Source organism: Pelobates fuscus, chromosome 3 (genome assembly GCF_036172605.1).
Source record: "Pelobates fuscus isolate aPelFus1 chromosome 3, aPelFus1.pri, whole genome shotgun sequence".
In the NCBI taxonomy this organism is placed as follows: domain Eukaryota; kingdom Metazoa; phylum Chordata; class Amphibia; order Anura; family Pelobatidae; genus Pelobates; species Pelobates fuscus.
Genome location: NC_086319.1, coordinates 244,345,661 through 244,360,326, shown reverse-complemented (window position 1 = coordinate 244,360,326; position 14,666 = coordinate 244,345,661). Strand labels below are relative to the sequence as shown.

General features: G+C 46.4%; 1 protein-coding gene across 1 annotated transcript in view; it reads right to left on the bottom strand.

The window, feature by feature from the left end:
• Positions 1-14,666, bottom strand: part of LOC134603694 (tubulin alpha-8 chain-like) — a gene marked incomplete at its 5' end in the record, with an annotated part of 54,394 nt that overhangs the window by 18,079 nt on the left and 21,649 nt on the right. The window contains one exon of the mRNA XM_063449872.1: positions 5,685-5,833. Within this exon, the coding sequence (XP_063305942.1) occupies positions 5,685-5,833 (149 nt within the window). The remainder of the gene's footprint in view (positions 1-5,684; positions 5,834-14,666) is intronic.

Below are 14,666 nucleotides of genomic sequence, written 5' to 3'. Positions count from 1 at the left end.
CTCACATATAAATATACAATAAAATAAATATAAGGATAAGCGTAATAGTCCCAATATGTAGTGGATTCCAATAGACTGATGGAAACTTGATACTGTAGTCAAATAAAACGCTGGATCTTCTATGGTATAGGCAATCTTGACTCAATGATGAGCATGCAAATAGAAAGACAGGGAGACTCCAATAGTGCAGACTGTATTGGCATAAATAAAGTAAAAAATAAAATAAAATGGGTGTAGGGGAGGTATTTCACTCACCTATGCAAGAGCATGTACTTGCTCAAGTGTAATCAGCATTCAGTGGCGTTTTGTCCCCCACTGGCGGGACATAGATGTGGGTAATTCCTCAAAGTAAAGGAAAAATAAAATATAGTGCTCACTGTATATAAAATATAAGCGTAAGACTTAAAAAAATAGAGAACGTACTCACATTTGAATGAGCAGGATATACTGCTCAATATGATGGCGTGGGTGGTATAATCCCCACCTAGGATTCTTTGGACAATAGTCAGCTCCAAAATGACGTGTAACCAGGTTAAGAGAGAAAAAAGTAATATAATATAAAATATAAAGATAAAATAAAATAAAAGGTATATGGCAAATGTATGGTGAAAAAAGCCAATATTCCTTTATTAGTACAAATATATATATATATAAAATTAGCCAAAACGCGTTTCGCCACACAGGGCTTTATCAACTATTATTGTTATTATTGCCAGTTGATAAAGCCCTGTGTGGCGAAACGCGTTTTGGCTAATTTTATATATATATTTTATATTTGTACTAATAAAGGAATATTGGCTTTTTTCACCATACATTTGCCATATACCTTTTATTTTATTTTATCTTTATATTTTATATTATATTACTTTCTCTCTTAACCTGGTTACACGTCATTTTGGAGCTGACTATTGTCCAAAGTATCCTAGGTGGGGATTATACCACCCACGCCATCATAGTGAGCAGTCTATCCTGCTCATTCAAATGTGAGTACGTTCTCTATTTTTTAAGTCTTACTCTTATATTTTATATACAGTGAGCACTATATTTTATTTTTCCTTTACTTTGAGGAATTACCCACATCTATGTCCCGCCAGTGGGGGATAAAACGCCACTGAATGCTGATTACACTTGAGCAAGTACATGCTCTTGCATAGGTGAGTGAAATACCTCCCCATCACCCATTTTATTTTATTTTTTACTTTATTTATGCCAATACAGTCTGCACTATTGGAGTCTCCCTGTCTTTCTATTTGCATGCTCATCATTGAGTCAAGATTGCCTATACCATAGAAGATCCAGCGTTTTATTTGACTACAGTATCAAGTTTCCATCAGTCTATTGGAATCCACTACATATTGGGACTATTACGCTTATCCTTATATTTATTTTATTGTATATTTATATGTGAGTACATTTTTATTTATTTTTTATCTCTCATTTTATCCTTTAATTGTACTATTTCTATACTAAATCCCAGTCGTCGTCCCCACACTATACTAAATCCCAGTCCCCCCTCTATACTAAATCCCAGTCCCCCCCTCTATACTAAATCCCAGTCCCCCCTCTATACTAAATCCCAGTCCCCCCTCTATACTAAATCCCAGTCCCCCCTATACTAAATCCCAGTCCCCCCCTCTTTACTAAATCCCAGTCCCCCCTCTATACTAAATCCCAATCGCCTCCCTCTATACTAAATCCAAATCCCCCCCCCCCCTATACTAAATCCCAGTCCCCACTCTATACTAAATCCCAGCACCCACCTTTACTAAACCACGGCCCTTATTTATAAATAAGGAAAAAAAAACAGAAAAAAAAAACATTATTAGCCAACAACAGACTCCACTCACATTGCCGCTGCCAGTAAACGACACTGGAGTATACCCCCAATGTTTCCATCCGCACACTGTGCCAAAGTGGATCCACCCGCTACTCATTGAAAACTTGTGAAGGTTGAGAATGTTGACGTCACATCGGAATGTGAATTGGCATTGCATGCCTCCGTGCACCTCCAGGTCCTCCACTGTCCTGCTGCGCCCATCGCAACTCTGACCAACACACACTGACAGACACACACGCACTCTCTCTCTGAACGACACGCACTCACTGACAGACAGACACACACTCACAGACACACACTTACTTAAGAAGAAACAGAATCTTTCCCATTATCACACAAATAAAGTGCTTAAGTAAAATAAAGTGTATATAAGTGTAATTGCACTAATTTTTAAGATAATAAATTGCTTAAGTGACCTAAAGAACATATATTAAAAAAAACACACACCCTTCTAGAAATGGGGTTACCCAATCTCATCAAATCTTCAATCAGTATAATTGTAATACATAGGGTTTGTCCAGCAAGGGTAGACAAGAATGATATAACATGGTGTAAATTTAGGTGCCAGTTGGCCACTCACACTTTGGAGCCAAGTAAAGAGCCTTTAGTAATCTTTGGATATATATCTTCTGAATTCCTGGATTTTATTGAAATGGGTCTCATTCACGTAAAATAGATAAAGTGCAGCCAAATAAAATAACTAAAGGAACAAAGTGCACAATGCAAAAAATTATTTACTTACACAGAAGTAAAAAGACAGCTGACATCAAGAGATTCACAAGATAAAATGTTACTATATTTATCTTATTTCTGAAGGCTCTTTATTTGGCTCCAAAGTGTGAGTGGCCAATTGGCACCTAAACATACACTATATTGGGTTACACAGTGTTGCACTATGTTGTATCATTTTTGTCTCCTCTATCTGGACAAACCCTATATATTGCAATTAGACACTCCCTCACAGACACACACTCCTTCACAGACAGACACACACACACTCCCTCACAGAGACACACACTCACTGACACACAGACAGACACTCGCTGACACACAGACAGACACTCGCTGACACACAGACAGACACTCGCTGACACACAGACAGACACTCGCTGACACACAGACAGACACACTCGCTGACAGACACATTTCCACACTCTTGCACACACTAACATAATTTTCTTTATTGCTCCCTACCTTTGGGAGTTGGTGTGGGGCCTCTTCTCTAGGGAGGTCAATCTTCCTCCTCCTCACTGCTCACTCACATGCACAGTTTAGTGATGCCGGGTGCCGGAATGATGTCATATTCTGGCACCTGGCATCACAACAGAGAGCGCGTGCGGGGAGCAGTGAGGAGCAGGAAGACTGAGCTCCCTCGCTGCCGCCAGGGACCTCTCCACCCCGGCTGGGTAAATTTGAGCAGAGTAGGCACCTGCGATGTAAGGAAAGCAGGTGCGTACTCTGCCTTAGTTAGCATGTCTCAAACTCATGGCTCGCCGGGCCGCTAAGATATTCATTGTGGGTTGCATGCGCCCTGTGGGTTGCATGCTTGCCTTGCACACAACTGGGTAATTTCCAAATCCTGGACTGGGCTGGTAGGGGGTACTTGAGAAGAAGAATTTAATGAGTTTTACGTGCAATAGAAATACTGCCACATACCTATAGCCTTAGACAAAATATGGGCGACATTCTGGGAGAACATATACCTCCACTCGCAGAAACTAGCTGCACTTTCATGTGGTTCACCCCATCAGAAGCTCACTCTGTCAAGCAACATTCTCTCGCCGACACGGCAAAAGCAGAGAGTGAGACAGAGGCTGGGAATTACTCACCGGAGGTTCTATTTCTCTCCCCGCCGCTTTCCAACACAGCACCCAGAAGGGGGCAGAATCTACAAGCGCAATGTGCGCTGTCATAGGATTTCCGTTAAGCAAGGCCTAGTGCAGGGGTAGGCAACCTTTTAGCAGCAGTGTGCCGATATAGGATTGTGATGTGGCGTAGCGTGCTGATCCTATTTTTTTTAAATTGAGGTGTGTATGCTGCCGTATTCTGTTTGTGTTATTTTTACTGTAATTGCTTTGTATCATTGTATTTGTGCGTATATGAGCTATTATATTGTATATGTTCATTAGTAGTTTATGGTATCGTGTATGATACATATGAATGTGGGCTGTGTATGGGGCTGCTTCTGGAATTGTGTGTGGATGGATATGTCACATTGTGTGTTTGGTAGTGTGTGGGGGCTGTTTGGGGTATTGCATGTGAGAAGCTGCATGCGGCGTTGTGTGCATGTGTGTGGATTGTTAGTGGTGTTGCGTTTGTGGGGATTGTGTGTATGTTTGTGTGTGGGCTGTTCGTATTATTTGTATGAGGGGAGGGTTATTCTGCATTTCTGTGTATATCTAGCAGTGTGTGTGGCTTCCCTAGGTTCCAGTGGGGACCAGGCCGGCCAGGTATAGCTCAAGTATACGAGCTGCAACAGCAGCTGCAGGCTGCTCTGCTACAGTGTGGATTCACATTCACAAGTGCTGGGAGGAAGTGATCTGAGATCACTTCCTCTACGTGCTGCAATGCATAAATTGAGGATTGTCCTTCACCACCTCTTCGTATTAGCATATATCTGGAGTTTCACTGGGACTCCTGATAGGAAAGAACCTGTTTGGCTTTAGCAGCCTTGAGTGCCGCGCAAAGACACCTCGAGTGCCGTGCATGGCACTAGTGCCGTAGGTTGCCTACCCCTGGCCTAGTGTTTTAAGCAAGGCCAGAAGCTGGGTACTGATCTTTTCCTGAAGCCCAGGAGCAAGATCCTGGAGTGCATCAGTGCCAGTGGATGGCGGGTCCCCACTCACAGCAAGGTGAACACTTCTGTATTGGCAGCCTCCCTTCCATAGGCATTGGCTAAGCATGGGTCCTCTACAGCAAAGTCTATTTTACTTGCTTAATGTGATAGATCTTGTGCTCTGTGTTAGGCTACAATCTTATTGGTATTCTCACTCATTTTCTTTTTACTTATTATAGAGTATGTAAGGTGCTTGTGCAAGCCAGTGGTTATATTTTCTTGTAATTTTCAAAGTTCACTGACCAATTCATGTTTTGTTGATAAATGATGCCATTTAGTGGAGATGGGCTACTTACCAGCTTTTACAATAATCTAACTCGTCATAACTATGTCTTATTCTCAGCACGTCATGTTGTTATTTCTTTATCATTCATACCTTATACAACCATGCTGACATGTTATTCTGAGCTTGTATGTATATCACTGCGTTATATAAAGTATGTAAAAAAAATAATAATAATAATACAAATTTAAAAAATACTGGCACACACACTGCCATAAAATTACTAGATTTAGTGTGTTAATAAAAGAAGACTGCATCCAATGAATTTACCCACATTTCTTTTAGTGAAATCAGAAATTCTGACACAGGGACTTTTCATTTTGCTTCCCGCTCCTCCTCTCTAGCTGGAGATTCTCTGTATGAGCCAACCCCCACAGTGCAGGGTATAGCACATTGTTCGAGAGTGGCCAGCTAATGCTTTCAGCAGTCATTGAGATTGCTCTGCATTGCAGAACTTTGCCCGTGAAAGTCAACAGAAGCTCCTAGGCAGGAACTTGACTCTCCTGGCTGCAGGCAGTGAGTGGTGCCCAGCAGACCCAAGGTAAGAAGTCACACTGTACTAAAACAGTTTGACTACTTAAATGAGTGTACCAGGACACTCATGGCACCATAAGCCTCTCTAGCTACAAAGATTGTTTCTCACATTATATCCATATATAGAAACAATTACTACAAATCACTGAGTTAATGAACAGGATTCCAGTCTTTAAAATAAAACATGTACTTGCCGTTTTCCTGATATAATCCATAACTTTGTCTATCATCTGCTTTCCAATGGTGTAATGTCCACGGGCATAGTTATTTGCAGCATCTTCCTTGCCACTTATAAGCTGCTCTGGATGGAAAAGAGACCTCGTTTTCCCTGTCCGAATTTCATCTACAATGAGTTAAGAAATAAAGTCGCATTCTGTTTAAATTGTATAGGAATTAAAGCTACCAAGTACCGTATATACTCGAGTATAAGCCGACCCGAATATAAGCCGAGGCCCCTAATTTTACCCCAAAAAACTGGGAAAACTTATTGACTCGAGTATAAGACTAGGGTGGGAAATGCAGCAGCTACTGGTAAATTTCTAAATAAAATTAGATCCTAAAAAAATTATATTAATTTAATATTTATTTACAGTGTGTGAATATAATGAATGCAGTGTGTGTGTGTATGAATGCAGTGTGTATATGAATGCTGTGTGTGTATGCAGTGTGTATATAATGAATGGAGTGCAGTGCGTGTATATGAGTGCAGTGCGTGTATATGAGTGCAGTGCGTGTATATGAGTGCAGTGCGTGTATATGAGTGCAGTGCGTGTATATGAGTGCAGTGCGTGTATATGAGTGCAGTGCGTGTATGAGTGCAGTGCGTGTATAATGAATGCAGTGCAGTGTGTGTATGAGTGCAGTGTGTATGCAGTGTGTATATAATGAATGCAGTGCAGTGTGTGTATATGAGTGCAGTGTGTATGTATGAGTGCAGTGTGTGTATGAATGCAGTGTGTATATAATGAATGCAGTGCAGTGTGTATGAGTGTGTGTATGAATGCAGTGTGTGTATATAATGAATGCAGTGCAGTGTGTGTATGAGTGTGTATGAATGCAGTGTGTGTGGGTGCAGTGTGTGTGTGTGTGAGTGCAGAGCATTGGTGGGGGTGGGCATTTTATTCATTATTATTATTTTATTATTATTGTGATATATATTTTTTTTTATTATTATTATTTTTTTTATTTGTTTTTTCGTCCCCCCTCCCTGCTTGTTAGCTGGCCAGGGAGGGGGGCTCTCACTCCCTGGTGGTCCAGTGGATGGGCTGTAGGAGGGGGGCTGGCAGAAAGCTGTAACTTACCTTCACCGCAGCTCCTGTCAGCTCCCTTCTCTCTCCTCCGTCCGTGCAGCTCCCAGATCAGCTTCCTCTGCAACTCTCGCGGCCGCGCGGAGCGTTGCCACGGTAACCCGTGGCAACGCTCTGACCCCGCGGCTCTCGCGAGAGTTGCAGAGGGAGCTGACCTGGGAGCTGCACGGACGGAGGAGAGAGAAGGGAGCTGACAGGAGCTGCGGTGAAGGTAAGTTACAGCTTCCTGACAGCCCCCGGTCCTTGTCTGTATTATGGCAATGAAAATTGCCATAATACAGACAACTGACTCGAGTATAAGACGAGTGGGGGGTTTTCAGCACAAAAAATGTGCTGAAAAACTCGTCTTATACTCGAGTATATACGGTATATATATATATATACATACATACATACATACATACATACATACATACATACATACAGGGGCGGACTGAGAACCCTCAGGGCCCCCGGGCAAAATAAATCAAGGGCCCCCTTACAGGCCCCACCCATACTCCGCAGCAAGCGCCACCCATGTCCCGCCTCCATGCACCGCCTCCAGCCACACCCTACACAATCTTTAGACACAAGGAACAAAAGTGCAATAATCCCTTCAAGGCCCCAGTAGAGACTACAATTGAGGGCTAATGGGCCATGGAGGGGGGTCTTTCTAGCAGAGGCTATCTCAGTGTCCTTTAGAGAGTGTGTTAGAAAGAATCCCCTCCAGGCCCTATTAGAGACTACAATGGAGTCTAACAGGCTTGGAAGGGGGTCTTTCTAACAGAGGCCATCTCAGTGTCCCTGCTGGAAACAGTCGCCTCCAGGCCCCAGTAGAGACTACAATTGAGGGCTAATGGGCCATGGAGGGGGGGGAGCATTCTAGCAGAGGCTATCTCAGTGTCCTTTAGAGAGTGTGTTAGAAAGAATTTCCTCCAGGTCCCATTAGAGACTACAATGGAGTCTAATGGGGCCTGGAGGGGGGTCTCTCCAACACTCTGGTTCCTATTCACAATATAGCAACACAACATAGCTGATACCTAGGCCAAGTTGGCTCCTCTTACCTTAACTACTGTTGCTGGCTGGCAGTCTGTGGGCTTACTGGAAGGCTGTGGGCTTACTGGCTGCGGCTGGCAGGCTGTGGGCTTGCTGGCAGGCTGTGGGCTTGCTGGCTACTGCCGGCAGGCTGTGGGCTTGCTGGCTGCGGCTGGCAGGCTGTGGGCTTGCTGGAAGGCTGTGGGCTTACTGGCTGCGGCTGGCAGGCTGTGGGCTTACTGGCTACTGCCGGCAGGCTGTGGGCTTGCTGGCTGCGGCTGGCAGGCTGTGGGCTTGCTGGCTGCGGCTGGCAGGCTGTGGCTTGCTGGCTGTGGCTTGCTGGCTGGAAGGATGTGGCTTGCTGGCTGCGGTTGGCAGGCTGTGGGGATGCTGGCTTTAAGCCTAACTGGTGGCCTGTAGGCTGGCTGGCTGTCTACTGGCCAGCCTGTGGGCTGGCTGGCCTGTGGGTTGGCTGGCTTGCTGGCTACTGGGGCACTCGTAGATTATTTAAAGAAATAATCCATGCACAATAACCACTACTACTCTGTGTAGTCGTTATGGTGCCAGGAGGGCCGGGCCCCCCTCCCAGAGTAAGTAGTCAAACCGTTTAAGAACAGTTTGACAACTTACCTGGGGTCTGCTGGGATATGAGGCTGTAGTAGGGTATAGGAGCAGTGGTGCAATGTGTAAGGGGTGCAGTCTGTGTGAAAGGTTCAGTGAGTGTGAGGGGGTGTAGTGTGTGAATGTGTAGGGTGTGTGGGGCAATGTGTGTACGAAGGGGCTGTGTATGTGTGTGGCAATGTTAGTATGGGGGGCTGTGTGTGTATGGGTGGGCAGTGTATGTGTGTGTGTGTGAGGCAATGTGTGTAAATGTGTATGTGTGTGTGGGGGCAGTGTGTGTGTATGGGGGGCAGTGTGTGAATGTGTATGGTGTGGGGGCAGTGTGTTTATGGGGCTAAAGTTCACTCTCACCACTGCGACCACCAGGAATACCTGGTGGTCACAGTGTTGAGAGTGAACTCTAGCCCGTAGCTCCAGGGCTAGAGTTTACTCTTGCAAGAGCCGTAACGTTGCCGTGGTAACCGCGGCAACGATCTGTGCTCGCGCAAGAAGGACCCAGAGGAGCTGCAGGCTGAGCTCCCGTGTCCTCTCTTCCTCCCTCCCCTGCCGGCTGCCCGCACGGTGCCTGCGGACAGGGGAGGGGGCAATTGCCCTCCTCTTACTCCCCCCTCCCCCTCTTCTTACCCCCCCCTCTTCTTACCCCCTTCTTACTCCCACTCTCTTCTTATCCCCATTCTTACTCCCCCCTCCCCCTCTCCTTACTCCCCCTTCTTACTCTCCCCATCTTCTTACTCCCCCTCCCCCTCTTCTTACTCCCACCTCTTCTTACTCCTCCCTCTTCTTACTCCCCCCTCTTCTTACCCCCTCCCCGCTCTTCTTACTCCCCCCTCCCCCCTCTTCTTACTCCCCCCTCCCCCCTCTTCTTACTCCCCCCTCCCCTCTTCTTACCCCCTTTACTCCCCCCCCTCTCTTCTTAATCTCCCCTCTTCTTACCCCCTCCCCCCTCTTCTTACTCTCCCCTCCCCCTCTTCTTACTCCCCCCTTCCTCTTTTACTCCCCCTCCCCCTCTTCTTACCCCCCCTCCCTCTTCTTACCCCCCTCCCTCTTCTTACCCCCCTCCCTCTTCTTACCCCCCTCTCTTCTTACCCCCTCCCTCTCTCTTTTTACCCCCCCTACTCCCCTCTCTCTTTTTACCCCCTCCCTCTCTCTTTTTACCCCCCCTCCCTCTCTCTTTTAACCCCCCTCTTTTAACCTCCCCTCTCTCTTTTAACCTCCCCTTCCTCTCTCTTTTAACCCCCCTCTCTCTTTTAACCCCCCTCCCTCTTTTAAACCCCCTCCCTCTTTTAAACCCCCCTCCCTCTTTTAACCCCCCTCCCTCTTTTAAACCCCCCTCCCTCTCTCTTTTAACCCATCTCTTTTAACACCCCCCCCTCTCTTTTAACCCCCCCTCCCTCTCTCTTTTAACCCCCCTCCCTCTCTCTTTTTACCCCCCCCTCTCTCTTTTTACCCCCCCCTCTCTCTTTTAACCCCCCCTCCCTCTCTCTTTTAACCCCCCCTCCCTCTCTCTTTTAACCCCCCCCTCTCTCTTTTAACTCCCCCCCCTCTCTTTTAACTCCCCCCCCTCTCTCTTTTAACTCCCCCCCCCTCCCCTCCCTCCCTCCCTCTCTCTTTTTACCCCCTCCCCGTAGCGTGGCCGAGAGGCTCTGCGTCCGCGGTGCCGACCGGATTGATAGGAAGGTGCACACACACTGAGTGTGCACCTTCCTGTCAGTCCGGCCGGGTACAGGAAACAGAAACTCCTGTTCCGCGCGGAACAGGAGTTTCTGTTTCCTGTACCCGGCCGGACTGACAGGAAGGTGCACACTCAGTGTGTGTGCACCTTCCTATAACTCCGGCCGGCACCGCGGACGCAGAGCAGCTCGGCCACGCTACGGGGAGGGGAGGTGAGAAGCTGCAGCCGCCTGAGCGCTCTTAAGAGAGCGCTCAGGCGGCTGCAGCATTTAAAGGGGCGGCCGGGCCCCCTGATGGCGGGCCCCCCTCCCGGCCGGGCCCTCGGACCATGTCCGAAGTGCCCGACCGGTCAGTCCGCCCCTGCATACATACACACACACATGCAAATGAGGATGGTGGCCTCATCACAGTCTTTTGTTCTTTACCTCCTCTTCTGTGTGTGTCCCTGCACAACCTCCATGGTCTGGCAGAGAATGAGGGGTTCGAAGAGGGTTTAAGAAGCACCCAAGGTGTAAGCTAAGATTAAGAGGCACACAATGGATAAGACTCACTCTAGAGGCAAGGGGGGTTAGGAGAGAGAGACAAATTTGACAATCTCTGCGTGGCACGAGTGCACTGCAAGAGAGAGGTTACCACCTGAGTGGTGGGTGGGGGCCCTAAATACAAATTGGGGGGGGACCTAATATCCTCCCCCTGGTCCCCACCCCTGAGCGGTGGGTGGGGGCCCTAAACTAGAATAAGGGGGGGGACCTAATGTCACCCCCCCTGGCCCCCACCCCTGAGGGGTGGGTGGGGGCCCTAAACACAAATTGGGGGGGACCTAATGTCCTCCCCCTTGCCCCCACCCCTGAACGGTGGGTGGGGGCCCTAAACAAAAATAAGGGGGGGGGGGGCCTAATGTTCTCCCCCTGGCCCCCACCCCTGAGCGGTGGGTGGGGGCCCTAAAGTCGTCCTCCCCCTGGCCCCCACCCCTGAGCGGCGGGTGGGGGCCCTAAATACATATTTAACCCCCCTCCCCCCCAGGTGACTAGGGGTCCCCAAACCTCTAGTCACCCCCTCCCAAAAAAAATTAAACTCCTACCTACCACCCTTACCCTAAAAATAATGAGGGGGGACCTTTAACTAAATACCTGTAAAACTAAAAATAAACTTACCGTTCGATGTTTTTTTCTTCTAAAACCTTTTTTCAGCCCCAAAAAAGGGCAACTAAAAATCCATAATAACCGACGCAATAAAAATAAAAAAATAACAAAACGAGCGCAAAAAGAAATAATCCATCTTCACCCATGGAGGGCTCCGTGCAGACTGAGCTCTGCAGGGCGGGGGAAGGCTTATAAAGCCTTGCCCCACCCTGCAATTAGGCTCAGAGCACTCTGATTGGTGGGTTTAAGCCATCCAATCAGAGTGCTTTGACAGGTAAATGAAGAGACTGACAGGTAAGTCTCTACATTTACCTGTCACAGCACTCTGATTGGTAGATTTCAAACCAACCAATCAGAGTGCTCTGTGTCATTTTACACAGCGTGGGAAAGTTCTTTGGAATTTTCCACGCTGTGTAATTTGACTCATAACTCTATGATTGGTTACTTAATCCACCAATCAGAGAGTTATGAGTCAAATTACACAGCGTGGGAAAATTCCCAAAAACTTTCCCACGCTGTGTAAAAGGACACAGAGCACTCTGATTGGTGGATTTCAAACCAACCAGAGTGCTGTGACAGGTAAATTTAGAGACTTAACCCACCAATCAGAGTGCTCTGAGCCTAATTGCAAGGCGGGGCAAGGCTTTATAAGCCTTTCCCCGCCCTGCAGAGCTCAGTCTGCGCGGAGCCCTCCATGAGTGAAGATGGATAATTTTTTTTGCGCTCACTTTTTTTTTTTTTTTTAATTGCGTCGGTTATTATGGACTTTTATTTGTCCTTTTTTGGGGCTGAAAAAAGAAGGTTTTAGAAGAAAGAAAACATCAAATGGTAAGTTTATTTTTACAGGTACTTTACAGGTATTCTTGTTTAGGGCCCCCACCCATTGCTCAGGGGTGGGGGCCAGGGGGGAGGACAATAGGTCCCCCCTCTTATTCTTGTTTAGGGCGGGTGGGGGCCAGGGGGGGAGGACAATAGGTGTCCCCCCCAGTTTGTATTTAGGGCCCCTACCCGCCGCTCAGGGGTGGGGGCCAGGGGGGAGGACATTAGGTCCCCCCCCAATTTTTATATAGGGCCCCAACCGCCGCTCAGGGGACCCCTTTTTTATGTATTTTTTTTAACAGTGAGCAGCCACAGGCCCCTACTCGCAGTACAGCGAGTAGGGGCATAATTTACTAATACTAAGTAATCTTTACTTAGCATTAGTAAAATTGGCTGAAAGACCAATTTAGGTCTTTCAGCCTTTTGGTAGATAGCTCCCTAATACCGTGGGAATTAGGGAGTTATCTACCAAGCGGCTGCAACAAAAGTCCCGAAATGCCAGAGTTCCAAAGTTGCCGAAGTTCCGAAGTGTCTAAGATCCGAAGTGCCGAAGTTGCCGAAGTTTAAGCGGCAAAGTGCCGAAGTGTTCAAGTGCCGAAGTTCCGAAGTTGTCGAAGTTCCGAAGTGTCGAAGTCCTGAATTGCCGAAGTCCCGGCTTGATGAAGTCCCGAATTTCGGAATGCCGAACCAAAACAAATATTTTCCCCATGCACATGCCTACAAGGCACCCAGACCACTTCTGCCCATTGGAGTGGTCTGGGTGCCAACTCCCACCACCCTTAACCCTGCAAGTGTAATTATTGCAGGTTTCATAAACTGCAATATTTACCTTGCAGGGTTAACTCCTCATCTAGTGGCTGTCTACTAGACAGCCATTAGAGGGCAGTAACTTGTTTATAGCACATGTAAATGTGCTATAACATCGCTGGACGTCCTCACGCTATGTGAGGACCTCCAGCGTCACTGAAATCCCCATAGGAAAGCATTTAAAGCATGCTTTCCTATAGGGAGGTGTAATGCGCGTACGCAGCATTGCCGCGCATGCGTAATAGGTCTCCCCCGCCGGCGACCGCGCATGCTCAATAGGTCTGGATGACATCGGCGGGGGAGGAGCGTGGGCGGACCCTGACCCAGCGCCGAGGGACATCGGTGCTGGATACAGGTAAGTCACTGAAGGGGTGGGAGGAAGAGGGGACCTACAGTGCCAGGAAAACTGTGTGTTTTCCTGGCACCGGAGAGTCCCTTTAAGGATTTATACACTAAATAAATAACTGAAACGGTTTTAAATAAGTTGGCCAAAATATTTGAATTGCATATGCTGAAGGTTTGTGTGTGTTCCAAAACTAGAATTCAGCTTTTTTTTTTTGCAATTTTCATTTAGAAGAAGGTTTTCAAAAATTACAAAGAAAAGTAAAGGTAAATGAAAAGAAGACCATTGGCACATGAAAGCATTGGAGGACTTTATGAAATTGTGGTCCATTAAACAGGTATATAAGATACATAAAATACTCACAGTTAAAAATACATACCTAAAAGGTGATAGTGCTTCTCAAATTTTCTTAATATGACAATTTCAATAGCTATGTACCAGTAACAAAGAACTGGGAAAACCAAATGGTAAGTTGTCTGAGGGGTATTATTGTTTGGAGCGTTCATACGACTAAAGTTATGCCACTATATGGAGTTGGGCTGTGAAATATCTAGAGGTTAAAAAGAAAAATCCAGTAGGAGAAAAGGGAGGGAGGGAGGGGGGAAAAGTGGAAGGGAGAGACATTTGGGGTGAATGTGTTGAAAGGGAACTGGGAGAGGAGTGGTAGTTCAGTTCAGCAAAGGGTGACTACTAGGGTCGCTGGGACATTATTTTAGGATAGTGAATTGGTATAATCAAACAAGGTGCGTCAGAGATGGTAACGTATTCAATGTATCTCTGATAAAGTAGGAGGTAAGAGTACTTTTAGAATTATTGGTTGATAATTATTGAAAAGTTTTCTTTCCTTTTGTTATCTTCTATTAATGAAAAAATAGGGTGGCAGGAGTAATTTCCAGTTCAAAATATTAGACTTATCCAAAACTCTAAATTAAAAGGCGGGTAACCAACCACCCAATCAATTGTTCCCCCTCACTAGAACTAAGCTTTCCTACATATTTAGGCTGTAACATTAGTGACTGTCCATCAGTGTGGGGGAATCACAACCCCATTGTGAATTTCAAACTAAAAGTAACTTAAAGGGTTACCCTAGTCCCCATGACCCATTCCACTTTTAGAAGTGGTCATGGATGAAGGAATTTAGGAATATTCTCTATTATTTTTTAAATTTAATTATAGTTTATTCTTTTTTCAACATATCATTGTATATAAAAAAGGGACAAGGGAAGATAGGGAAGGAAGAAAAACAAGAAAAATAATAATTGGAAAAACAGCAGTAGAATAGTGATGTACCAAACTGTTCGCCGGCGAATAGTTCCCAGCGAACATAGCGTATTCGCGTTCGCCGCCGCGGGCGAACACATGGACGGTTCGATCCACCCCCTATTCATCATCATTGAGCAAACTTTGACCCTGTGCCTCAAGGTCAGCAGACACATTCCAGCAAATTAGCAG